This window comes from Lytechinus pictus, chromosome 8 (assembly GCF_037042905.1).
Source record: "Lytechinus pictus isolate F3 Inbred chromosome 8, Lp3.0, whole genome shotgun sequence".
Classification (NCBI taxonomy): Eukaryota; Metazoa; Echinodermata; class Echinoidea; order Temnopleuroida; family Toxopneustidae; genus Lytechinus; species Lytechinus pictus.
The window spans coordinates 25,611,508-25,638,597 of record NC_087252.1 but is presented as its reverse complement, the minus strand read 5'-3'; the positions used below and the strand labels follow the sequence as shown (position 1 = coordinate 25,638,597).

Below are 27,090 nucleotides of genomic sequence, written 5' to 3'. Positions count from 1 at the left end.
TTTCTGGACTTTTAGTATTTCATTTTAGGGACTACATGGAAATGCACTGCGGTGAAAAAAATTATGTTGCAATTTGTTTGAGGTCAAACCTTTTTTTTCCTGGACTATTAGGGGGACACCGAAATCACCCACCCCTTTTGCATAGTTTACCTATTCGAAAAATATGCCATTTTGCAGCCCCCATTGAGGCAAAAAGCGTTTCTGCTATGTAGTAAAGTCAATCTTATTGTTTTGAAACTACGTGTAGGCAAAGGAGTACACTTTCCTCTATCTGCTGCTCAGAAGTGCTGGCACAGCAAAGCCTATTCCCCTCAGGGGATTGCCAAAGTCACCCACCCCTTTTCCATATTTTTCCAATATATGAGAAAGTCTGCCAATTTTGGAGCATATGAAGAGGGTAGAAGTCGATGTGCTAGCACTTTTTTACATGTAGATGATAAAAAAGCCTATTCTTTCATTCCCCAGTGGTTTAAGGTGGTTTGGCATTTTCACAAACTGTTTGAAATTACGATTTGGTTCAGAGACATTTCGCGCCAAATTTGGACCGATATTAACGAAGTAGTTGATGAATTCCTCAGCAATTGCGAGAGAGGACTGCGCTTCGGTTTCGTTAACTAGAATTCCCGAAATAAGATTTGAGTCTACTTTTGTTTTCAAAACATCATTTATAACTTTCCACGTCTTTTTTTAGATCGCCTATATAAGCATCAAATTGTTAAAGTGATATAGCTCTTTTTAGCTAGTCGCAATGAAGTCGTTAAAATATTGCGATATCTAGTATACCTGGATTTGGTTGTGTTGTTTGGAGTAGATTTGTATTTATAAAACAGGTTATTTTTCCTATTTATAGATTTAAGAAGGGATTTGGTAATCATAGAGAGCTTAGGAATCTCGTTTTTTGTAATTTGAGCATGGCGTCTGCGGAATGGAATAGAAGAATTAAGGTTATGCGTGAAGATATCCATAAAATTATCGGAAAATAATACAGCATTTTCTGTAGCAAATACAGAATTCCAATCAGCAACTGCAAGTTCCCTAATAAAATTGTTAACGTTAGCCTCCGAAAAGTTTACCGAATCAGGCAGACAAGATGTGATTGGATATGATATACTGTATAAGGAAGTGGTCCGAAATGTCGCGAAATATAATCCCAGATTTTACATCATGCGTTTTATAAACAAAAATGTTATTAATTAAAGTGGCTAGTGATTCAGTAATTCTAGTAGGTTTAGAAATAGTTGGAACAAATGAAGAGGAAATAGCAAGTCAAGGATGTCTTTACAGTCTGAATTATCGTGAGATTGGAGGAGATTTAGATTAAGATCTCCCATAATTACACAAGATTTGTTGTTTGAAGGTCAAGTCCACCTCAAAAAAATGTTGATTTGAATCAATAGAGAAAAATCAGACAAACACAATGCTGAAAATTTCATCAAAATCGGATGTAAAATAAGAAAGTTATGACATTTCAAAGTTTCACTTATTTTCAACAAAATAGTTATCATGGTTATATGAACAAGCAAGTTACATCCAAATGAAAAGTCGATGATGTCACTCACTCACTATTTCTTTTGTTTTTTATTGTTTAAATTATACACTATTTCAATTTTACGACTTTGATGATTAGGACCTCCTTGCCTGAAGCACAAAATGTTAAAATAATGGAATTCCACGTGTTTAGGGAGGAATGAAACTTCATTTCACATGACAATGACGAGAATATCGACATATTTCATATTTCATAGAATAAAATACAAAAGAAATAGTGAGTGAGTGATTTCATCAGTTCCTTCATTTACATACCGACCGAGATGTGCATATAACTGTTTTGTGAAATGAAGCGAAACTTTAAAATGTCATTACTTTCTTATTTTACATCCGATTTTGATGAAATTTTCTGTGTTATGCTTGTTGAATTTTTCTCTTTTCATTCAAATCAAGTTTTCGTTGGGGTGAACTTGTCGTTTAAAGAACGGGGTGATAATATATGTTGCATAGATTCAATGAGTTCTCTTGAATTAGAATGTGGTGCTTTATAACCTATGTCGACTATCAAATTACCCTTTTTTTCGATGAAAATAGTTTCTAATGAATCTGATATTTTGTGTGAACTCCCCCTTGACTTCAGAGATCAAATCAACCGGGACATAAATACCTACTCTACCACCTCTTTTTCCGATGCGACTTATAGAAACAAAGTTAAAACCATTCAAAGAAAAATGAGAGGATGGCGTGTCTTGGAGTCATGTTTCACTAATTCCTAACATAAGCATGTTTAGATTTAAGCTGCTTTGTGAAAAAAACCCCAAAATCAAAGTCTTTGTGTAGACTTCTAACGTTAAAATGTAAAAAGAGGAGATCATTGTTGGAAACAGATTGCAAAGCTGAGAAAAAATTGTTCTCTGTTACATAGTTTGATGAAAATGATTTAGATGGATTGTCTTTGCTATCAATATCAAAAACTATTTCATGTATTTTGAAGTTGAGAGAGCTGTTGTCAAGCGACTGAATAAAGGACTGATTTTTATGAATGTGCGGTACATTTTTTTGAGGTACTACACAGGGATGTGTAAAAAACATTGTCATTTTTGATAGCTGTAAGTTGAAAGAGATCCATGACTAAAAAGAAAAATATAAAAGAAAGTCTATTCACAATAGATGGGGATGTTATCATTACATTATCATGGAGCATTGGAAGTATAGTAAATTAAGAGTATGCAACTGGCAGCATTAAATGGGAATCCGACCCAAATAAGAATCTGTTTTTATAAGAAAAAGAAAAATCATACAAGTTGATAAGGGAAAGTTTGAACAATATTGGACAAACAACAAGAAAGTTGTGAATTTTTACAAGTTGTAAATATTGGATATCACTATATCCATGGAGACTTCAAATTGGCTGCATATGGGATGTCATAGTGATGTAAGGCAAGGGCTTCTCTCCCATGTACTCAAATACATATTATGGCTAAAATGTCATTTTTCCCAAAAGTTTTATTTCAAATTATATTTTTCTTTCATGAGAACATAAAACAATATCCTACCAGGGTCATATTTAGATTACTGCCCCAGGGGAATGGGTACTCCAGGAGAAACCCTTACAAAAAATTCCTGCAGTACCCTGTAATAAGTACTACAGGAACTATGACAGGAAAGTACTACAGGAATTACGTGCACGTAATTTGGGACGGTACTACAGAAGTGTACAACAGGAGTACAACAGGTCCGTGTCCTGTGATACTTCTTGTGGTACTAACCACATAGGTATGGCAGGCAGTATCACAGGACATAACCACCACAACCACTACAACAACCGCTACCACACTACCACACACACAGTACTACAGGACAGTATCACAGGACAAACTGTACCGCTGGAGAGTATCACAGTACAGTACTACAGGACAGTATCACAGAATGGTATCACAGGATAGTATCACAGGATAGTATCACAGGATAGTATCACAGGTTAGTATCACAGGGCAGTATCACAGGCCAGTACTACAGGCCAGTATCACAGGACAGTACTACAGGTATTCCTGTAGTACTGTCCTGTGATACTGGCCTGTCGTATTCCTGTAGTACTGTCCTGTGATACTGTCCATAGTATCACAGGACAGTACTACAGGAATACGACAGGCCAGTATCACAGGACAGTACTACAGGAGTACGACAGGCCAGTATCACAGGACAGTACTACAGGTATTCCTGTAGTACTGTCCTGTGATACTGGCCTGTCGTATTCCTGTAGTACTGTCCTGTGATACTGTCCATAGTATCACAGGACAGTACTACAGGAATACGACAGGCCAGTATCACAGGACAGTACTACAGGAGTACGACAGGCCAGTATCACAGGACAGTATTACAGAAATACCTGTAGTACTGTCCTGTGATACTGGCACTCCTGTAGTACTGTCCTGTGATACTGGCCTGTCGTATTCCTGTAGTACTGTCCTGTGATACTGTCCATAGTATCACAGGACAGTACTACAGGAATACCACAGGCCAATACTACAGGTTTTCCTGTAGTACTGTCCTGTGATACTGTGGAAAGTATCACAGGACAGTACTTCAGGTATTCCTGTAGTACTGTCCTGTGATACTGTGGAAAGTATCACAGGACAGTACTACAGGAATACCTGTAATACTGGCCTGTGGTATTCCTGTAGTACTGTCCTGTGATACTGTCCTCAGTATCACAGGACAGTACTACAGGAATACCACAGGCCAGTAATACAGGTGTTCGTGTAGTACTGTCCTGTGATACTGTCCATAGTATCACAGGACAGTGCTACAGGAATACAACAGGCCAGTACTACAGGTATTCCTGCAATACTGCCCTGTGATACTCTACTGTGGTACTGTCATGTGCCATAGTAACAGGACAGTTGCACAAGAATATAATCCAGCAGAACTGTCTTGTTGTATTCCTGCGGTGATAGTTTGTGTACTATTCGCATTGCTGTGATACTATACTGTGGTAACCTGCAGAACTGTCCAGGGGTATTCTTGTTGATATCCTGTGACGATCCCATGATATTGTCCCGTTGTGGTCCGTGCGGTATTTGCATGACACTGTCCTGCACTGGTTTGTTAGAGCATAACTGTGGTCCAGCACAACCATGGCATCTTCACTAATGAAAAAGGGGTAAAAATCACAAATTTGCAAAGACATTTAAAACATATTTACATCTTTATTATATATGAGTTATACTATACACAACACATCTTTGATATAAATGATGGCTAGAGTAATGCAACAACATTTCATCTTTGGGATTACATGTATACAAGGATTTACATCCACCAACATTCTGATGCCACATGAATTACATTCACTATTCATACATTGCTCATTGCTGCCATTTTGAGATCACATAAAGTAAGCTTGATTCGACCCAGAATCCTTCCCTCTAACACAACAATAAGCAAGAATTATTAATGCCTCTTGTCACATTCGCTGATCGGTTGCCTTACGGCGAGACAAAATCAGCAGTATTATGTATTACTATACAAACCACCTAAATGTAGCTTGTACAAGGATGATTAAATCGGCTATGTTCGACTCGCCAAAAGGCCATGGGCCGGCGAATTTAACCAAGACATACCCAGTATTATGATACTTGTAAATGAAGTAGTATATGGTTGTAAGGAAAAAACCCTGTACTATCTGACCAATTGCATTTTCCCCCTTTTGTCAACACCCGATTGGCTTAAGCAGGTTATGAAATAATGGATAACCACTGAAATTATGATGTGGTGATCACCAGTATAAATCTAAAGTACATAAAGAGGTAATCACAATCACTTCATTTTGCACAGAATTCACAAAAGTCCATAAATAATGAAAGACATTTTTTAATAAATTTCACATAGGTTTACCATAGGTTAGAGAAAAATATGAAGTAATATACGATTAATTTTCCCCAAAAATATATTGAAATGAATCTCTTGATTTTGAAGAGGCATACCATTGTTTTGCAGTCTTCTTGTCTCAGAATTGCTCTGATTACAGATCAAAGAGCGTGATTTATGCAAGTTTATGTCATGTATTAATGTAAGCCTAAGCCCAAACACAAACACAGAATTGCAACATGTAATTTGATATGCTACATTTCATGATTATTTACACCATGTACCAAGTCAAAGAACAACATGACCTAAATCAGAATTACTGCGCAACCATTTAACTTCATGACGTTCAATACTTGATGTCGCTACATGAAATAATGAAGGTCATGTAGCATTTTGAATTCATACTTATTTGAGTCATGTAGAAATTTCAATTGGTACATGGCCTAAACAATTACATGTAGCTTAGAAATGACGTAATTATGACAAATTCATCACGACCTCAATCATTTGATGCAGAGTAATTCTATTTAATTACTTGAATTGGAACATATCATTATTTAGGTCATGCAGCAATTCAAATTACCACATGAAGTACACAATTGTAATATGCAGAAAAAGGCATTACTACATGACATAAAGTCACATAATTCTGTTTTTGATGGGCTCATGCTTCCATGTGTTAAGCAATTAACAGACTATTTCATTATCTACTAATTATCCACAATACATAAAATACACCAATATGAGAGAGAGCATCATATCCAAAATGATCTCTAGTTCACCCACTGTGTAAGTATAAAAATAACAATGTTAAATTTTTCTGTACTTTCACACACCTAAAAGTATTATATGTCACTTGACCCTGATAAATTTAATTTTCTTTCATAATACTAACTTGGCAGACAATAGAAATGGCAAGTAGTGAGTTCTAGCTGCATGGTTTGTATAGTTTAATGTTACATGAATTTCAATAAATAATGTCACCTTACTGTACACTATGGCCATCTGCTGTTCATACACTGTCATTAATTAGGCCATGCAGTAATTCAAATTACCACCTCTAGTAAACAATTGTAATATGCACTAAAGAAATAACTACATGACGTCAATCTGTCTGTGATGAGCTCATGCTGCCATATGTTAAGCAAATGGCAGACTATTTCTACTGATTATCCACAGATGTAATACATAAAACAAGGCAAAAGCGATTTTGTGTCTCGCCCACTTATGAAGATAACCAGAAATATCGTGATTTGCGAGGGCACGCAACAGAATTGTATCAAAACTTAATAGTGAAATGACTGGGATGGAATAACACTTGTCATAAGAGCCTTGCACATAAACTTTAATGCTGACCTGAAGATGACCTTTGACCTTACCATGTGACCTCCGACTGCAGCATATCATGCAGGTCACCTAAGTTCATCTGCCATCCAAGTTTTGTTGAAAAGTAACTTCCGGTTGTGAAGTTAGGTGTCATAAGAGAGTCTTGCATGTTAACTATAACGTTGACCTGAAAATGACCTTTGACCTTACCGTGGGACCTCCCACTGCAGCATAACATGAGGGTCCCTCAAGTCTATCTACCATCAAAGTTTGGTTGAAAAGTGTCTTACGGTTGCGGAGTTAGGTGTCTTGCATGTAAACTTTAACGTTGACCTGAAAATGACCTTCGACCTTACCATGTGACCTCAGACTTCAGCATGACATGCAGGTTCCCTAAGTCCATCTACCATCCAAGTTTGGTTGAAAAGTGACTTACGGTTGCGGAGTTAGGTGTCATAAGAGTCTTGCATGTAAACTTTAATGTTGACCTGAAAATGACCTTCGACCTTACCATGTGACCTCAGACTTCAGCATGACATGCAGGTTCCCTAAGTCCATCTACCATCCAAGTTTGGTTGAAAAGTGACTTACGGTTGCGGAGATAGGTGTCATAAGAGTCTTGCATGTAAACTTTAATGTTGACCTGAAAATGACCTTTGACCTTACCATGTGACCTCCGACTGCAGCATAACATGCAGGTTCCCAAAGTCCATCTACCATCCAAGTTTGGTTGAAAAGCGACTTACAGTTGTGGAGTTATGTGTCATTAGATTTGTGCAGGACGGACAACATTTGTTGACATAAGTCTCGCCTTCACCTCTGGTGGACGAGACAATAAACCAATATGAGAGAAAACATATCCAAGATGATCTCCAGTTCAACACTTACAGTATACAAATAAAAAAGGTAAATTTTAATGTTCTTTCACACACTTTATGTCACTTGACCCTGATAAAGTTATTTTACTAATACTAATCTGGCAGACAATAGAAATGGCAAGTAGTGAGTTCTAGCTGCATGGTTTGCATAGTTAAATGTTACATAAATTTCAATAAATAATGTCACCTTACTGTACACTACGGCCATCTGATGTTTGTACACGATATCTTAAATGAAGGGATCTTGTCATAAAGGCAATGTCAATTGAGAACTGAATGAAAACCCAGTCATTTCTGAAAACACAAGCCATGTAATCGACATTGTGATTTTATGATTTCTTATGCGTTTCATTCTTTTTGAAAATTCTTTTACATTTCTTTGAGTTTTTTTTTCATTTTAAAAATTTGTTCTTTTCAATTGAATTGTGGGCAAAGCTTTTATGATTATAAATATAATTAAGTTGACATTAACCATGAAAACTGAATATTATGCTGGTTGTGCATTTTTGGCAAGAAACAGCATTTGTATGAGATTTGTAGATAAAACTCAGAATTTTTAGAAAGCAATTTTGGGGTCTGACATGAACTTCCAAATTTTGCATACCTTTGGAACCATGTTTGTACATATGAAAAAAATTGTTCTTGTTGTGCAAGGAGAAAGTCATGAAAGTGATATTTCATTTATCATGCAACATGCAAAGTGGGGGGGGGGGGTGGGATAATACCCCTGAAATAATAGATTACCAGAAAATATGGTGAGAAATAAAACACTGAATGAAACAAAATGTTTAACTGACTGGCTTTCAATCTTCTGTTGACAGCAAAAATGTTTTTGCCATTTAATCTGCCTTGACGAACATCAATGTGTATATGTGGTATCAATATGGGACATGATCACATTCTGACAAAGTCAACAAAAACAAACTGTCATTCCTACAGGCATTAACGCTGATTTAACTGGGCTATTTTAGATCAGGTTTTTACCACCAGATCTCAGTCACGAAAATTTACACACGTAGAGCTCGCTGTAAACTACATGTACAAGACTGGATTGCGCAATCACAACCAAATTAAGTTTAATCAGTAAAAGGAGAAATAATGATACATTTACGAATTTTGGCTAAATACACAATTTGCATTGGATTTGTACAAGAAATCACCTTTCTGAGCAATTTTGGGTCTGACGTGCACTTTCATAATGTTCCGTAATGTCGTAACCGCGTACCAGGGCGTCACAGATTTGGTCTCAAAATCAGCGTGAGACTTGAAAGTAAAAAGTCAGCGAGCGGCGAGGTCAAAAAAATTTGCGCAGCAGATATATCGTGAAAATTGTCGAGGCAATCATAAATAACGTAAAATATATCCATCTAATAAAACATGAGTAAAAATAATCATACATTTATGATTTGTGGTTGAAAACACAGTTTGCAATGAATGACTATGTACACAGAAAAAAAGTTTTTGGGACCTACATGCATTTACAAAATATTGCTCAATTTTGGAAACGCGTACCCAGGCGTCGCAAATTTGGTCCAAAAAGATGCGCAAAATTTGAATGAAAAAAGTCAGTAACCAACACGATAAAAAAAATGTGCGTGGCGGTGAAATTTGTCAAGCCCCCCCCCCCCCAGTTTAATCAGGGTTAACATGTTCAAATGTGTGCTTGAATTCCTAATTTATGTTGACTTGTCACAATATGACCCTGCCCCATTGAAGCTCTACTAAACCTTAAGTTGGCTCCTCTTGAAAAGCCGCCGTTCATTAGACAACTTGTTCTTTGCTGCCTCCTTTAATATCTTTTTGTCAACGCTGGGATAGCGCGAGGCAGCTTTTTCTGTGAAAAAAAAAAACACACACACAAACATACCATTACGATAACATGAACAGTAAATTAAATTAAATCAACTGCAGGGTATTGCATAAGCACTTGCCCGATTGCCTAGGGCAAGTAAAAGTTGAGCCGGCAAGTGTTTTGAAGTAAATACCAACACTAGCCCAAATTGGGCAAGAAATTCTCAGAGTAGAATGATCAACAAGGCAAAAGCGATTTTGTGTCTCGCCCACTTATGAAAATAACCAGAAATATCGTGATTTGCGAGGGCACGCAACAGAATTTTATCAAAACTTCATTGTGAAATGACTGGGATGTAATAACACTTGTCATAAGAGCCTTGCATGTAAACTTTAATGTTGACCTGAAAATGACCTTTGACCTTACCATGTGACCTCCCACTGCAGCAAAACATGCAGGTCGCCAAAGTTCATCTACAATCCAAGTTTGGTTGAAAAGTGACTTACGGTTGCAGAGTTGAGTGTCATAAGAGAGTCTTGCATGTAAAATTTAACGTTGACCTGAAAATGACCTTTGACCTTACCATGTGACCTCCGACTGCAGCATAATATACAGGTCCCCCAAGTCCATCTACTATTCAAGTTTGGTTGAAAAGCGACTTACGGTTGTGGAGTAATGTGTCATTAGATTTGTGACGGACGGACGGACGACATTTGGATCCCTAAGTCTCGTCTTCACCTCTGGTGGGCGAGACAAAAATAGCGTCGATATGATTCATCAACCCTAAATTTGGTCATGGTGGGCAAGATAAAATTACTTTGGAAAAGAAATGCAATAACAAGGTACATCAGTTCATGTTCAAAGAGAAAAAAAGGTCAATAGTTTATAAAACCGCAATACGTTCTTTTGAAGAGGGAAAACTTTTCTTTTCAAGGATTTTTCGGGCAAGTGAAGATTTTCAGGCAAGTATATTGGAATTTCCAACTAATTAAAAATTTACTTGCCTGATAGGGCATGTGCTTCTAAAAAGTTATGTAGCACCCTGAACTGTTTTGCCACTATCAAGATCTCTTTGTACTTGTACATACCTGAACTACCACAAGGTCCTTGCAGCCATCTTTCTTAGTATAATCTTGCTTTAAAGGGGAATCCAACCCAAATAAAAACTTGTTTTTATAAGGAAAAGAAAAATCAGACAAGTTGATAGGTAAAAGTTTGAACAATATTGGACAAACAACAAGAAAGTTATGAATTTTTGAAAGTTGTAAATATTGGTAATCACTATACCCATGGAGACTTCAAATTGGCCGCATATGGGATGTCATAGTGATGTAAGGCAAGGACTACTCTTCCATGTACTCCAATACATATAGGTCCGAATTCACAAAGGTGGTTTTGAAAACCCACGGTTGAGTCCATGGTTTATGCACTTTTCCTGTATAAATTACGCTTGATTGATCGCGTATCAGGCGCGTGTATGAAAAATGTCCAATCCTGATGCGCGCTTTTGTCACAGTGCGCCAAATTGACGCCTGTTGCCGTGGTTATCAACGCTATTTTATTCATGAGTCCACTCTTCAAACAGTGGACTCATGAATAAAATAGCATATCTAACCATGGTAACAGGCGTCAATTTGGCGCACTGTGACAAAAGCGCGCATCGGCATTGGACACGTTTTATACACGCACCCGATACGCGCTAACTTAAGCGTAATTTATACAGGAAATCTGCGTAAACCATAGACTCAACCGTGGGTTTTCAAAACCACCTTTGTGAATTCGGGCCATTATGGCTAAAATGTCATTTTTCCCAAAAGTTTTATTTCAAATTATATTTTTCTTTCATGAGGATATAAAACAATATACTACCTGGGTTATATTTAGATTACTGCCCCAGGGGAATGGGTACTTAGGAGAAAACCACAAATCCTTGATAATAAAGTACATGGCCTATGGGAAAGTTGTCCTTGCCCCTTGTCATAATTTACTTACCCAGTTGCCAATTTGAAATCTACATAGTATTAGTGATCTCAATTTTAAAGTAGCTATAACTTTCTTATTGCTTGTCCGATTTCTTTCAGACTTTCACCATTCTGTTTAATTTATTTTTCTCCTTCCCAACACAACATTTTATGGCCAAGGCTGGATTCCCCTTTAATACAGCAAAAACGAAGATATATATGTCCCCCACAAGACAAATACTTAAAGTTTACAATGCAAATAATTTTTTACCAGCACATAGAGAAACTTTTTAATCATCAAAATGAAGAATGAATTATAAATTCTTCTTTTTTCAGTTTAATCTCCACAGTTACTCCCTAGTGAGAATGCAAGGTTCTTAAACTGTCAAATTTATAAAATACAAACTCATTTTGATAAATCTGATGCTGCTTTTGAAAGATTATCAAATTTCTTCCCAATGATTTTGAATCTTATAACTGCATCAACATAACAATACTTGAACAAGCATCAACAGAGAATGGATTGCATTTTGTCCATGTCTGGGTACATGTTGTACAAAGACTTTGGATCTAAATATTAAAAAAAAAAAAACTCACCAAAGATTTCATTCATTTTTTCTGGACTGATTTGCGGCTTAGCGAGTTGGCCACCGTTTGCATTGGAAGATGTTCCTGTTAAGGAATGCGAGGCCATTTCCTCACGGGAAAAGGCCTTAACCATCAGATCACTGATGTATTGTGATGCTTGTTTGGTGCTTCCCGAGGCATATTTCGGCGACAGGTCCTGCACACATACATTATAAAGGCAAAAGAGGAAAGATTTAATAGAAGTACATATAGCTGCATACTGATATCATGCAGGAAAACAGTGTTAACCCTAAATCTCCCGAGGTATTTTCATTCTTGTCGTTCCGGGGGGGGGGGGCATTATGGCCCCCCCCCCCAAGATCTTGGCCACGGATTGCGTGATCACAACAAAAATTTGCATGATGGTAGAGAATGACATAATCTACGCAGGTGCATTGGTAAATTTCACTGAATTCATATATTTTACATTTTACATGAATTATTTATGCTAATTCATTCATGAAATCATACTTTTTGCTCTGATTCACTAAATAAAGCTCCTAGAATGCTATTTTTTGGGGAGAAATAGGGTTAACCCTGGACTATTTCAGACCAGGTTTTTACAGGGGGTCAATAGGTCTTGACTGCTGATTGTGTGATTGCCCTAAAATTGCACACGTTTTATTGGTTGTATCAATATTGATCTTTTTTACGATGCCCTTTGTTAGGGACTCTTTTACAATGATAAACAGCCTAAAATAATTCCATTCTAACCAGCAAAAGTAAAAATAATCATACATTATGTATTTGGTTCAAAACACAGTTCGCATTGACCTTGTACAAAAACATCTTTTTAACCATTAGGGGTCTGATGTGCACTCAAAATTACATAGTTTCAAAAGTGCATACCTGGGCATAAAAAATTTGGTCCAAAAAAATGTGCAAGACTTGAAAGTAAAAGGTCAGCGAGCGGTGCGGTCAAACAAATTTGTGCGGCAGGAGTAGTCACAAAACTTGTCAAGTAGTGAAGGATAATCTAAAATGTGTTTGATTAAATAAATCATTGATTTGAAATCAGAATTTCGCTTGGGTGTCCAAACAAAATAAAATTTCTCCATATTTTGTCGTTTATATGAAACACCTTCTCAAGCACAGATATGTTTGTTAGTAGCCTTTTTATATCCAATTACTAGATATATACTTAATTCTTTTTTTTTTTTTTTTTGGGGGGGGCACAGTGTAAATCATGAGATAAATTTTAACATTACTTACTCCTTTCGGGGAACTTTCATGACTGGGCAATCTAGGTGAATTTGACAAATGACTGGTACATGGAGACGACTGTGGAGTTCGTACTCCCGTCATCTTTTTCAACAACTCGGGGAGCTCTGGATGAATAGAACACAGATATTTTAATAAGGTACCCACATTTTCACAATCTCATCAAAATATCATATATTCAGAGCATCAAAATATTTGTTTTGTTACAAAGCATGTCTTTGCTGTATGTATGTTAGATTAAAAATGTATGATACTTCACAATAATCTAAAAAAAATATAAAAATTAAAACTTCATAATCCCTCCTGAATCTAAAAAGATCTACACCTTTCTGAAAGTTTTAATTCCAATCTGTAACTAGAGAAAAAGAAAATTCTTATATTAAGGCAAACAAATACAATACAATTTTGTACATTAAAGATTGTGACATGACTCTCTGCTACACATACAAATCCTCTCTCCATTTTACAAGTAGTTTTTTTATATGTCCAAATAGAAAATTCATTAAAACTTACCATTCAAACATGCCACTGCAGCAACTAAGCTGTCTCTTTCTTTCATCACCTTCTCTAATTGGCACTGAAGTGCAACATTTTGCTCCGTTAATTTGGCGAGTTCAGTCTGCTCATTCTACAGTAATTAATATGATCAAGGTAACCACAATTTTTATTGAAACAAATACTAATAAAAAAAAGGAATATATCATAATTTTAGACAAATTGATATACTGGCCTATGAAAGATATATCTGGGTACCCTTTCATGAAAATTGTCAGCACTGACAAGTTGTCTTTCTCCGACAGTTGCCATAGTAACAGTCAGAGGCCAGTGCCTCTCAGCCAATGAAAACGTAGGATTTCACTGAAATAGTCAGCACTGACAATTTAGTCAGTGCTGACAATTTTCATGAAACACCCCCTAGCAGATCTCTTAACAATTCAGCTGCATAGACACTCCAATGAAATGTAATCTAAAGCTTATTTTAAATCCTAATATACATGTAAATGAATCTACAGCAAAACTTTGAATATATCAACAGGTGTGATTTTCAGAGGTAAATTCATAGTTTTGAAACATTAAACATTTTTTTGTATTGAATTCTAACATGAGAAGCAATGACAGTAGTGTTGGATGTTATTTCAATATCAAAGTTGGGAGTTACTGAAAATTAGAGCATTCGAGAGTGGTTTAATGATGTCAATATATTGTTGTTAGACACGTTATGGGTAAGGACCAATGTCGATTATGAGGAGTTTATCACTATTGACCAGAAAATACTGATCTGTATTGCTTTAAACCAACTCAGAAGTTTGTAAGTTGCTAATTACATGTAAAAGTCTGCATTTCATAGACAAGCACCAATGAATGCCTTAGTTTTTGTTTCCCCCACCCAATGGGTGTTCAATGTAGCTATTTGTAAAGTTACGCACAACTGGAAAATGATCTTAGGTGCTCAGTCAGCTACAAAGGGATATATCATCACTATCGTGTGGCACAAGAAAAAGTCACCAGATGTGCGCAAATTGTAAAGTCTTGCGTAACTTTACGAACAGCTTTATGAAACACCTATCCAGCCTCCCCTACTCTCACGGAATTGCAACTCATAAGATATATAACAGACGTTCAGACTATATCGTGCTATCAAAAATTAGATTAAAATACACGAAAAAGTTAGATGTCCAAAAAGTATTTCAGCACAAATTGTGTAGTATTACATGAAAGTGACTGAGAGCAACTATTCGACTGGAAATGGCTCATGAAACATTGCTACACATGTGAAATGGATTCATCTACAAACCGACAACTTAAAAAAACCCACTTTTTTGTGGGTAGTCAAGGAATTGTTGAAAGCTCTATGGTGTAGGTTTGTTGATTACTTCACAGCAAGAAAGCTCCTTGGTCACAGGGGAAGTGCATACCAATTTTTTACATGATCGTGTTATCAAATGCCTAGATACCTGCAGGTGCAGGTGGGAGCAAATTATCCCCACCCAAGTTGTTACCATTAACAATTCTAATGATATTTACGGCAAAATATGAAATAACATTACCAATGGCTCTAGCTCTTTCTTTTTCGCCAGGCGATCCAGGAGCATCTTATCCCGGGCTTGGTGAGCCAATTTCACCTTCTTCTGTTGTTGAAATAAAAGAAATTAAAGAAATTATCTGGTTGAATAAACAGAGAAACTGTAAGAAGCATACATATTGAAATGACAATCATAAAAAAAAAACTATGTATTTTTTTTTACATTCAGTCTTTAATTAAAAAAAAAAAGGTGTTATATGCGCAACCTAGTTAGTGAAATCAGGGAACTGATGACAATTGACATGTATAACCCACTATTTCTAAAATTTAGTATTATAATATGAAATATCTTTAAATTTCCCTTCATGAAAATTATCATTGCTGTAACCTACTATGATTCAATTAATGTTTTTCTTCAAATTTGCATAAATGGAAATAATGTATTATTCATACAGTAAAATATAGTAAAAAGTAAATAGTGATTGTATAACAAGGAGACAATATACAAACAAGTTTTAGAAATAACACTCTACATGCACATCTGATTTGATTAGGAGCATTGTGCCTGTTCAATTTAACATGATTTATATCAAAATGATTTGATTTTCCTTCAAAATGATATCCTTTACATGAATGCATTTGGATCCAATAAAATTTGTAAAACTATAAAACTATACAATGTAGTCTTACTCTTATAGATGTCACTTTCAAAAAAGGCATATATGTACCTGCTTTGTCATGGAACCTTTCAAGTGAAATTTTGTAGCCAGTTTTCTAGACTAATTAGTGAAGCTGATCCAGCTAATCAATTTGGAGACATACATGTAATTGCTCTTTCCTGAATTATTAAAAGCACCCATCATTTTAATGATATGAGTACATGTATGGATGTCAGTGGTTAGTTTCTTATTCCGAAGGCTTGTTATTACGAAACATGTGAAGTGCCTATTACACCTCTATGTCCATTGGTCCAAAATGAAAATCACAATATTTATGGCATTGTTGCAAAGTTTTGGTAATCACATAAATAAAATAAGGTTTGTTTCTCTGAAAATGAAGTAAAAGTAACGGTTCGTTAAACTTCATTTAAGATCATAAAAATAAGGTTAGTTATTCCCAAGGATCCTTTATCCAAAATCAATATAAGGTTCATTACACTGAAGATTAGTCTTTACATTTTCGGAATAACAAACCTGCAGTATAAAAAACAACCCCCATGTCAGCAGGCTGTCCTGTACATTTCAAGGATTGCTCTACTCCTGCTCTTTTGTCCGGTTTTAGATTAACACAAACATCACTTTAAGTCTTACCGAATTTTTCTTCTCGTCTGGTTGAAAGCCAGTGTCCGAATCGAGTTCATCTTCCAGAAAACGCAGGGGTCGCCTTGATGGCCTCTTGCTGGCAGTTGACCTACTTGTTGTTGCTTCTTCATCCGACTCAAGAAGCTCATCCCTCTTCTTGATAAGATCTCCATCTCGTCGATCTGAGTAAAGACCATCAACATACTACTAACTAACCATCTTTTACATTAGAATCTTGCTATAGAATTGGTTATAATTAGAAGTTAATCACGTTATAATATGTAGTCAATTCATCAAGCACTACTTGCGGGATGTAACTTTTTGTGTTTCACTTATCACTTCAGCTCATTTGATTAATACCTATCACTGAACCAGGGGGGGGGGGGCACTTACATTGAAGAGTGGATACCATGCGCTACCAAAAAAACATGTAAAAAGGATGTCTTTTTTAAGATAGGGCATGTTACGTACTTAACATGATAAGGGTGCCGTTAGGAAAGCTATTTGTTTAGGGTCAAATTTGCGGGGATGATAAAACAAAATTAAAATGTTTTAAAGGATGTCCTTTATTTTGCCCAACACTATACTACGAGTACGATTTGCGCGACAAGTGGAAGGTGGGGTCGTACTAAACCAAATGATGTGTAAGGTAAAACCGATGAACCCGTGACATATCACTGTACTTGATTAGGGATTCATTTCAGGGAATACTTGTCAAGAGTATCGTTTTGTTTCCAATACTTGTTAAGGGTAGGGTTTCACACGCTAATACTTGTTACGGGGTGCATTTTCAGAATATGGAAAATGTTTTTATGGTGCTTTTCGAAACCCCATGGTCACGCATGGTATCCACTTGTCAATGGAAATGGCACCCCCCCCCCCCGCGGATTGTGTGTACATATAAATGTCCCATACGTAATGCGTAACAATTTTTTACCTTTACCTTTTGGGTCAATCCACGTCAAATCAACCAATTTTTAGACAATTTGTCACCCGACCCCCTTCGAATTTTCTTTAAACTCGTACCAAATGTCTGACGGAAAAAAAACTGAAATATTTTGCCCCAAGGTCAAACAGTTGCTAAGATATGGCCTCCCTTAGCAACCAATGTCTTGCCAAACAATAAAGTTTAAATAAAATTAGCTATTTTTGATTGACTGCTGAGACCATTTTCGAATGCGTAAACCAGCTATTACACATTTCGGTCACAAAAATTTTAAGTATCCCATGAAAATATAGGTAAATGTCTATCAGTCTACAGAAATTGGGGTCGCACCTGGATGGGACGAGGGGTGATTTGTGACCTTGAACTTGGCAACTTTCAGTTTAAAAAATCCAACTTTGAGGGCGTCCTACAAGAAACCAACGCGCATGGTAGGGCCAATTTTTGTAGGTCTGTTGAGCAAGTCATAGTCTTCAAATATGCATAATATTGGGTTCTAAGCTAATTTAATTAGGAAGTTATGAGCCTCCAAACATGCATCCAAAAACATTAGCTTGGTCGCTTAACACCATTTTCGGCGACCTTGTGCGCAGTAACGGCTGGTCAGATCCACGTCATACTATATTGTGTGTGTTAAGACTATAAAATTCTTCCAATTTACAGAAAATTAGAACACTGCGTCATCAAATTTGGTTGCTAAGGGAGGCCGTAACTTAGCAACCGTTTGACCTTGGGACAAAATATTCCAGAATTTTCCATCAGACACTTGGGGGCACATTTGGTGCGAGTTAAAAGAAAATCGGAGGGGGTCGGGTGACAAGCATTGGTTGATTTGATATGGATTGACCCTTTTTTGATTAACTTTTAATTAAAAATAAAAAGTGAACTATATTTTGGAAAATCGGGTATCCGGACACTTTCTTTTTGAAGCCTTCTTTCATGTCTGTGGATTACACTGAAAATATTAATTCAACACTGTAATCATCTTCTATTATAATATTGCCTAACATTTTGTACTTCTACGATACTCAGCAGGATCCATGAGTCAAGATGAAGTGCTTGATGAAATATCTTGGGTGCTCATCTTCAGTGCATAGTATACCCAGTTGTTGTGTGTCCGGATGGGTTGGATGTCCGGACACATGACTTTTACTCTCAATTATGAAAAGTTTACAAGCATTGTCTTTAATTCTTTTTAGCACAGAATATAAGAAAATATTTTAAAGAACAAATATTGATGGTGAAAAAAAACTATTCAACCTATATTTTTGGTTTATTCCTGAGATAAAAACAAGGATTCATTTCTGTTAGTACGTGTCCGGACACCCAACCCCCCATCCTACTAGTCATGCTTGTTGGTGCTTATAAAACATTGTCATTGTGCTGTTTGTGCAAGTAAAAAATCTAGTTCCTTGGTTTAAATGTTGGTTAGAAGCGCCCCCCGATGGCCTCCAATAAAAATTGATGAAACTTCGCTCGTAAATTTTTCCAAACGACTTTCTAAAATTGATCATCTAGACACACAACCATGACAACAAATATGAGAAATAACTTTAAAAAACATCCTCAAATTCAAAATGTTACATATGGCCTAACATATTAGGACATTCCTTCCTTGGACAAGACCTAATTTGCATATTTCATTGACATTATTAAGATGACATCACTTTATTTCCCCAAACCAAAAAGTAATATTTTTGGGGGTCCATGTCCCACCTATTATGACTAAATCTCACAAGCTTTCTTTTCTGAGTTTTTATAATTATCCCATAGGGCCTACTTAACAAAGTAACAGTAACACCCATTTTACCAATTATGTAAATTAGGTGCCCCAAATTAGTATAGACCTATCATTTATGCCTGGCTATGCAGATTATCAAATTTTTCTTAATGAAATTTTAAAACTCATCATTTGGGCTTACTCATCCCACCAAAGATAACTTCTTATTCTTAAATAAGTTTGCCTTAGTTCAAATTAAGCCAAAGGTGACCTTTTCTTGGACTTGCCCATTGGCATTATTTGTCCGTAGTCGTAAATATCGACAACAGACCCTGGAAATAACAAATGTCAAAGGTATGAAATTAAGATAAATTCCCTATTTCTAAATATTTTGGGGAATATGTCAAAATCTTTGAATTATGCCGGGTTGAATACTCGTAGACGTAGTCGTACCCATACGTTACAGATACACATGACAATATTGACATTGACAATGAACTTAAAAAATACAGCTGAAATTTACAAACACACAAATCATGAATGACTAATGAGTTATCGATATCGGCATGATCGGCGGATTGGAAAATAGATCTATACTACAAATCAGTCTAAGTAGGAGTCTAAGTTAGGCCTATACAAACAAACATACTAATTACTATGATAAAAAAAAAATCTCACCAGAAAAATGGACCACGCGGGCAACACACTGTTTCGTGACTTTCCCCTTCTTCGAGTTCGACTTGTTCGTCCAATTGACCAAGGCCTCACGGTCAAAGTCCCAATCATCATTGTTAAAACTAGCGCATTGACCATCTTCCATACAAATCAGGTTAGTTTGACCGATCTCCACCGTCCCCTCTTCAAAAAAGTCAAACAAACAGTACTTCAAGTTCATGGACATGGTTGATTAACTCAGAATAAAAACTTCGTTCGAGTAGTGGTAGGATCCTGACACAACGGCTGTTTAGTTTGAAATGCCGCTCAGCCAAATACGCGTGCAAGCAGGTATATGTTTAAAAAAATGTTTGAAAATAAATGTTCAAAATATAAAAATATGCAATGAATTAATTTTTCAAAACATAAATAAATTAAATATAATAGTTTATAAATTTATAAATGATCAAAATTGTCAGTTACTAGTACAAATATGGTAATTTCAACAAACTTACACGAAAGAGCTTGAACATTTGATGCCGCGCGCGCGAAGCGAAGGCCCCCAGCTAAGATGCGGAGGCCGGCGCGGCGCGGCCGGCGCGGCCGAGATCGAGCGAGCATCAAATTGTTGACGCATCGCACAGCTCGGCCGGCCGCTTCATACTGACCAAAAAGTGATCATGGAGAACCGTCGGCAAAATATTGATGATGACAACGCTAATCATGATGATGACGGATGTAACCAACGGCGTCGCAAGCGAAGATACAAACAATATCTGCGAGATGACAATGCCAAAATTCCAAGGCAAACCATGCACAACTGGCTGAAACTACGACAGAGCAGGGATGACCATGATCATGATAGTACTAGTAGTACCGACATGACCGAGGACGAGGTAAGCATGGTAAAGCCTAACCCAGACCAGGGAGCTCCGGCTCGCGAAGCGAAGGGGCCGGGCCGGAGCCAGGCCCAGGGGAGCGTTTCATGAAAGCACTTGTCGGACGTTTTATCCGACATGTCCTGTTTTATCCGACTGTTACCATAGTAACAGTGCTTGTCAGCCTATCAAAATCAAAAAGAAGAAGAAAAAAAAAATCTTTAAAAAATATTTAAAAAGTTGTCTGGCCTGACAACTTGTTGGACAGAAATGTTGATGAAAGTCCCGCTCCCCTGGACTCTGGAGTTAGACAGGAATAACTGTCGTTTCTGGGGATTTATTCAACAATTTCTGACATTTTACTATAATCCCCATTCACCGACGGTAAAAACTAAAGAAAGGGTAAATAATCACTTTTTTTAGAGCACTCTTGAAATTTGTTTTTCTCCATTACTTTGTACACAAATCTCCCCATTGACACTGTGTGTAAATGTCCCATACGTAACATGTCCCATACGTAACAATTTTTTAATAAACTTTTAATTAAAAAGTAAATTATTTTTGAAACTTTTTGTGGTGTAATATTTTCATACTTAATAAATTAGAACTTCCCAGAGATGCAACAATACAAGTATTGAATTATGAGAAATAACTTAAAAAAACATCCTCAAAATGTTACTTATGGGACATTCCATCCTTGGACAAGACCTAATTTGCATAATTAATTAGATGACACAACTTTTTTCCCCAAAAAGTAATAAGATGTTAGGGGGTCCATGTCCCACCTTTGACTAAATCTCAGAAGTTTTGTTTTCATTTTCTATGAGTTTATAATTGTCCAATACGTAACGTCCATTTTACCAATTATGCAAATTAGGTGCCCCAAATTAGCATAAATATGCATATTATCAAATTTTTCTAAATGAAATTTTAAAATTCAACATTTGGGCTTACCCCACCAAAGATAACTTCTTAAATTAAAGATGAAATTTTGCCTTCTATGGTGACCGTTTCTTGGACTTGCCCTTAACACCATTTTCGGCGACCTTGTGCGCAATAATGGCTTGTCAGATCCGTTCCATAATACACTTCCCATGTTAAGACTATAAAGTTCTTCAAATTTACATAAAATTAGAACACTGCTTCATCAAACTTTGCTCCAGCGTCAATAAAAAATAGCTAATTTGATTTAAACTTGATGATTTGACCACGCATGGGTTGCTAAGGGAGGCCGTAACAAACTTAGCAACTATTTGACCTAGGGGCAAAATATTTCAGAATTTTCCGTCAGACATTTGGGGACACATTTGATGCGAGTTTAAAGAAAATCGGAGGGGGTTGGGTTACAATATTGGTTGATTTGATATGGATTGACCCAAGTAGAAGTTAGTCAAGATCTGATACATTTAAATAAACTGAACTTTGTCTTTGTGAAATTATGAAATATTATAGATCTAGACTAACTTAATTAAGTTAAAGGTGGAAAAACAATCACACTGAGCTGAGGGTTGCCAACACGGATAAACACATGTGGGACTGGAAGTCCGTGTATTGCTTGAGAAGTACTTGAGGAAAGACCTGAATGACAAATCCTTGTATTGTCGTACTTAATACCTATGGATACCTATGGATGCTTCTGAACGCAGTCTAGGACTCTATATTCAGTTCCAAATTCTGTCTCCTCTTTTTTATATAATTCTAATATAATTTCTCAGCAATTACACAATATCTTGCAGATTGAATCTTTGGATTTGATGGTACATATGTTTTATTCATAGTTATGATGATCATAACTATCATAATCAAGATATGATAATCTAACGTAGACTCTAAGTAGTCACGCATTCTTCTATTACTGGACGTGCATATTACATGTACTGCATACGAAAACAAATTTGTACCATACTACTTCCACAGTTCAATTTCAGAGAGCGATACATTAGAACAAGATTGTAAAAATAAGGCGAAAAAATCGTAAGATGTAATGGAGTAACAAGGATCTTAATCATTTGCGCTGTTAAAGTTAAAGATAGATGCCAGGCCAATGAAATGACCACTAAAGTGTTTTATTTTTGCATGTATAAAAATACATGGCAAAGGATTCTGGAAGAAATTGTGTTATTGCTGAGGAGTTAGCAAAATAAGCATGGGATTAAAGTCAAATTTCAGGTATTTTTAAACGCAATAATAATACACTGTCCAAAATGTGCTTATCTGTGTTGGCGATCTTCAGTGTGTCCAGACACTTTTCAGCTTAGAATTAGATTTCAGGATTTCACAAAGTTCAATTTATGTAACTACCAGATCTACCTGTGGATCCATGATAATGTATACACATGTAGTGTGTATGATGTGCCAATTTATCTAGTTGGCTATCTAATGGTGCTCTACAATATCACCCTGGCTTTAGCTCCAGCTGCTAACGGCACTTATGCATTCAAGGAATTAATCCTGCAGGGTTCCCCATTTACCTAACCTTGATTGAGTACAGCACAATGTGGATCATTTTCTTGCTGAAGGGAATTACTCCATGGCTGGGATTCGAACCCACGACCCTACATTTCAAAATCTGGAGACTAATCCAATGGGCGACAATGCTCCATATACATGTAGTGACAATTGAGCTTGGTTTGACATACTTCCACCCCAACAAAACATTTATTTGAAGAAAAAAATCCAAGCATAACACTGAAAATTTAATCGAATTGGGTGTAAAATAAAAAAGTTATGATAGTTCAAAGTTTTGCCTAATTTCACAAAACAGTTATTTGCACATCCTGGTCGGTGTATAAAATGAGGAGACTGATGACATCCACTCTCTATTTCTTTTGTATTTAAATATACAAAATTTGAAGCATTCTAATTTTCTCCTCATCAAATGAAACACAACTATTCTTTAAGAATATGCTAAATATTACGGACGTTACAGAAATATCGGGTCAGCTTTATTTAAATTTACTTGAACTGCATGTTTATTTGATCAACAGATGTATAATTCTCACACTAAAAACACATGGCTGGGATTGTAAGCGATAGTGACAGCAAGAGTCAAATTGAAAAGCTGTAGACAGTGAATATTGTTCACTATGATGAGTACTTTCTGTAAGAGCAAAGTTCTTCAAATTTAGAATTTGTTTACTTATAAAGATACAAGAACATGTAGAGTAGACCTACATGTTCAATTATTGCATATGGGGAATATTGCTTAACATTGTTGTAGAATGTAAATTGATTTAATTTATTTTTCAGCAATCTGGTGATGCGGATGAGTATCTTGAACATTTCTCCGAAGACAGTACTTGTGACAATATAGATGATGATGGTCTGCCTGCAAATGTTGGGGAAGATCTAGGAAGCGATTCAGATGGAAATCTTGGGGAAGATCAAGAAAGTAATTCAGATGAAGATGATCCACTGAGAAATCATGATGAAGATCAAGGACCAGGATACAATGATGGTCCGCCTGGAAACCTTGGAGGAGATGCAGGTGAAGATCCAGGGGAAGATCCAGATGAAGACGTTGAACTTAATGAAGGCAATATTGATAGTGACCAGGCTCTGCTTATGATTCTGACATATGTTTTAAGACACAAGTTAACAGGTGAGGCCCTACAAGACCTCCTTACAATGTTGAACCAGTTTGTACCAGGATTAGCACCAGTCACAAAGTATCTATTTTCAAAAGGTTTTTGTAGGGCAAAAGACCTTATAGAAGTGCATTATTACTGTAAAACCTGTATGACATACATAGGTAAAGATGAAAATCTTAATGCTTGTCCTAACGAAGCATGTGCAGTACAATTTAGTGCATCTGAAAATATGAAGAATGGTAGTTTTATTCTCTACATTCCCATACAGTCACAACTGGAAGACCTGTTTGCAAACAGAGATATTGCAAGCTCTAGATTGATAAAACAAAGGGTGAGGAAAGATACATTGGATGACATATTTGATGGTGCAGCTATGCAAAAATTAATTACAGAAGGAAAGGTTGGACCTGATGATTTCACCTTATTGTGGAATTGTGATGGTGTTCCGGTATTTAAATCATCTAACTATTCCATTTGGCCTATTCAAATTGTGGTGAATGAGTTACCAGCTGATATGCGCCGCAAGCATGTTTTATTTTGTGGTTTGTGGTTTGGCCTCAGTAAGCCTGATATGAGCGCATTACTTGCACCTCTAGTCAGTGAATCGGAACAGTTGGCTGATGGATTTGATTGGATAGATCCAGTTTCTACCAACACTGTGCATTCCAAGGTGTTTCTCCTTACTTCTGCGTGTGATTCCGTTGCAAGGCCTGCATTGAGAAACTGCAAACAATTCAATGGAATGTTTGGATGCGATTGGTGTCTCCACCCAGGTGAAGTTGTTGAGAAGGGACGAGGAACTATGAGATGTTACCCTTATATTGATCCAGAGCCTCCAACTCGCTCCCAAGAGCAATGGGAAGAAGATGTTACAACAGCAACACCGGACAATGCAGTGAACGGGGTCAAAGGGCCCTCGCTGCTTCTGTTTTTACCCCTTTTTAATATCATAACGGGCTTTGTTGCAGACTACATGCACTGCGTTCTGTTGGGGGTTACAAGACAATTTGTTCGCCTGTGGTTTGACCCAAGTAGCCATGACAGGCCGTGGTATTTAGGGAATCGGGTTCAAGAATTTGATAACAAATTACTAAGTATCAAGCCACCTAGGGAATTAAGTCGTGCCCCCCGTTCCATTAACACAAGAAGCTATTGGAAAGCTTCAGAATGGAAGTATTTTTTACTTTACTATTCACCTTTTGTTCTTAGTGGATTAATGCCCGTTCCATACATGAAACATTGGTATTTATTAGTGTTTGCTCTCCATGTTTTGTTGCAGTCAAATGTATCAAGGGATATGATTGATCAAGCCGAATTAGCTTTAAAGAAGTTTGTCATTGGAGTTGAAACACTCTATGGGAAGGAGCACATAACATTTAATGTTCATCTGCTTACACATCTTCCTGATACTGTAAGAGATTGGGGACCTCTATGGGCTGCGTCTGCCTTCTCATTTGAAGCAAACAATGGTAAACTTCTCAAATTCTTCCATGGCACTCAGTATGTCCCTCAGCAAATTACTCAATCATTTCTTTTATGGAGAAGTATACCAAAGTATATGCGTGCGCTTAATCATGCCCCACTCTCAGTGAAAAAATATGTTGATAGGTTGTGGACGTCCACAAGTTTACCTAAACATTGTGTAAAAATTGGAAGTGCCATTTTATTTGGGAGTGTTATTGATAAACAAATTCCCTTACGTATTGTTGCTGCTATCAGGAACTTACTGGGTCATGACATACGTAATTTGAGAGGATTGTTTTATAAACGTATCTTGATTGGCCGCTGCATGTTTTGTTGCATATCTTACACACGCTCATCTCGCAGAATTGACTATGGTGTAGAATTTGAAGATGGCTTGTTTGGTATTATTAAGGATATAATGGTGTGCAAGTTTGATTGCATTTGTCTTCCAGATGAAATGTGCCAGTGTCTTAAAACTATACTGATTGTTTATACACCCCTTGTCAAACAAAATGCTCCAGTGTTTCAAGATGTTCAAATAGGTATTAACTCTAGAGGATTAATTCATGAGGTAAGAGAATCCTTAGAAACAAGGTGCTCTCTCCTTAACAGTGTTAAGCGAAAGTGTGTTGTAATTTTTAATGCTGAGAAAATGTTTGTAACCCCATTGTGCAATACATACGAGTCAGATTAGATAGCCATTCACTTTCCTTCTTTGTCCATATGTGGTAAATGGCATTTATGCTAATACTGTATGAGATTTTGAAGAGCAAGTATTAGTTTAGAATAAACCCTGTTATTGGAAGAGTTATTTGTATTTTGATTTGCTAGTCAACTCCCGTTGAATAAATTTATACAAGGCCCTGTCTTAAAATCTGGAGAATTTTTCATTCTCTTTACAGACCCCTGCCCCCTCAGCTTTCTCATGAATTTTTGAACCAAATTTTGTCATCGCGCCACTCAATGACATTTTACTTTCTCGTCTTGCGCAACTTTTGAGACCCGACAATTTTTTTTCTAAAAGGAGAAATAAAAAGAATTAAATTAAAAAACAAAATACATACATGTAAGATATTGATTTTGGTACCACAATATTTCATTTACAGCTGTTAGTAATGCTCTAAGTATTTTCATCCAAAATTAGCTTTCTAGCATTATTTATTGAATTAGAGCAGAAATTATGATTTCATGAATAAATTAGCCTGATTAATTAGTATGATATAAAATATGTGACCATGTCGATTATGTCATTCTCTACTTTCATGCAAATTTTTGTTGAGATCGTGCTATTCATGCCCGAGATCTTGGAGGGGGGGGGGGGCTAAAAGGCCTCTTTCTCAACACCACCCCCCCC

At 36.6% G+C, this 27,090-nt stretch overlaps 2 protein-coding genes across 2 annotated transcripts; one reads left to right on the top strand and one right to left on the bottom strand.

Moving 5' to 3' along the window:
* Positions 1–7,611: 7,611 nt before the first annotated feature.
* Positions 7,612–20,195, bottom strand: LOC135155126 (uncharacterized). Its single transcript, XM_064103853.1, has 7 exons — positions 19,829–20,195; positions 16,497–16,669; positions 15,212–15,292; positions 13,677–13,791; positions 13,155–13,270; positions 11,913–12,099; positions 7,612–9,396 (listed from the first exon to the last, which is right to left on the bottom strand). The coding sequence occupies exons 1-7, from the start codon at positions 20,049–20,051 to the stop codon at positions 9,284–9,286; spliced, it is 1,008 nt and encodes a 335-aa protein (XP_063959923.1). The 5' UTR covers positions 20,052–20,195; the 3' UTR covers positions 7,612–9,283.
* A 247-nt stretch (positions 20,196–20,442) lies between these two features.
* Positions 20,443–27,090, top strand: LOC135155125 (uncharacterized). Its single transcript, XM_064103852.1, has 2 exons — positions 20,443–20,700; positions 23,932–27,090. Exons 1-2 carry the CDS (start codon positions 20,485–20,487, stop codon positions 26,428–26,430), a joined length of 2,715 nt encoding a protein of 904 aa, XP_063959922.1. The 5' UTR covers positions 20,443–20,484; the 3' UTR covers positions 26,431–27,090.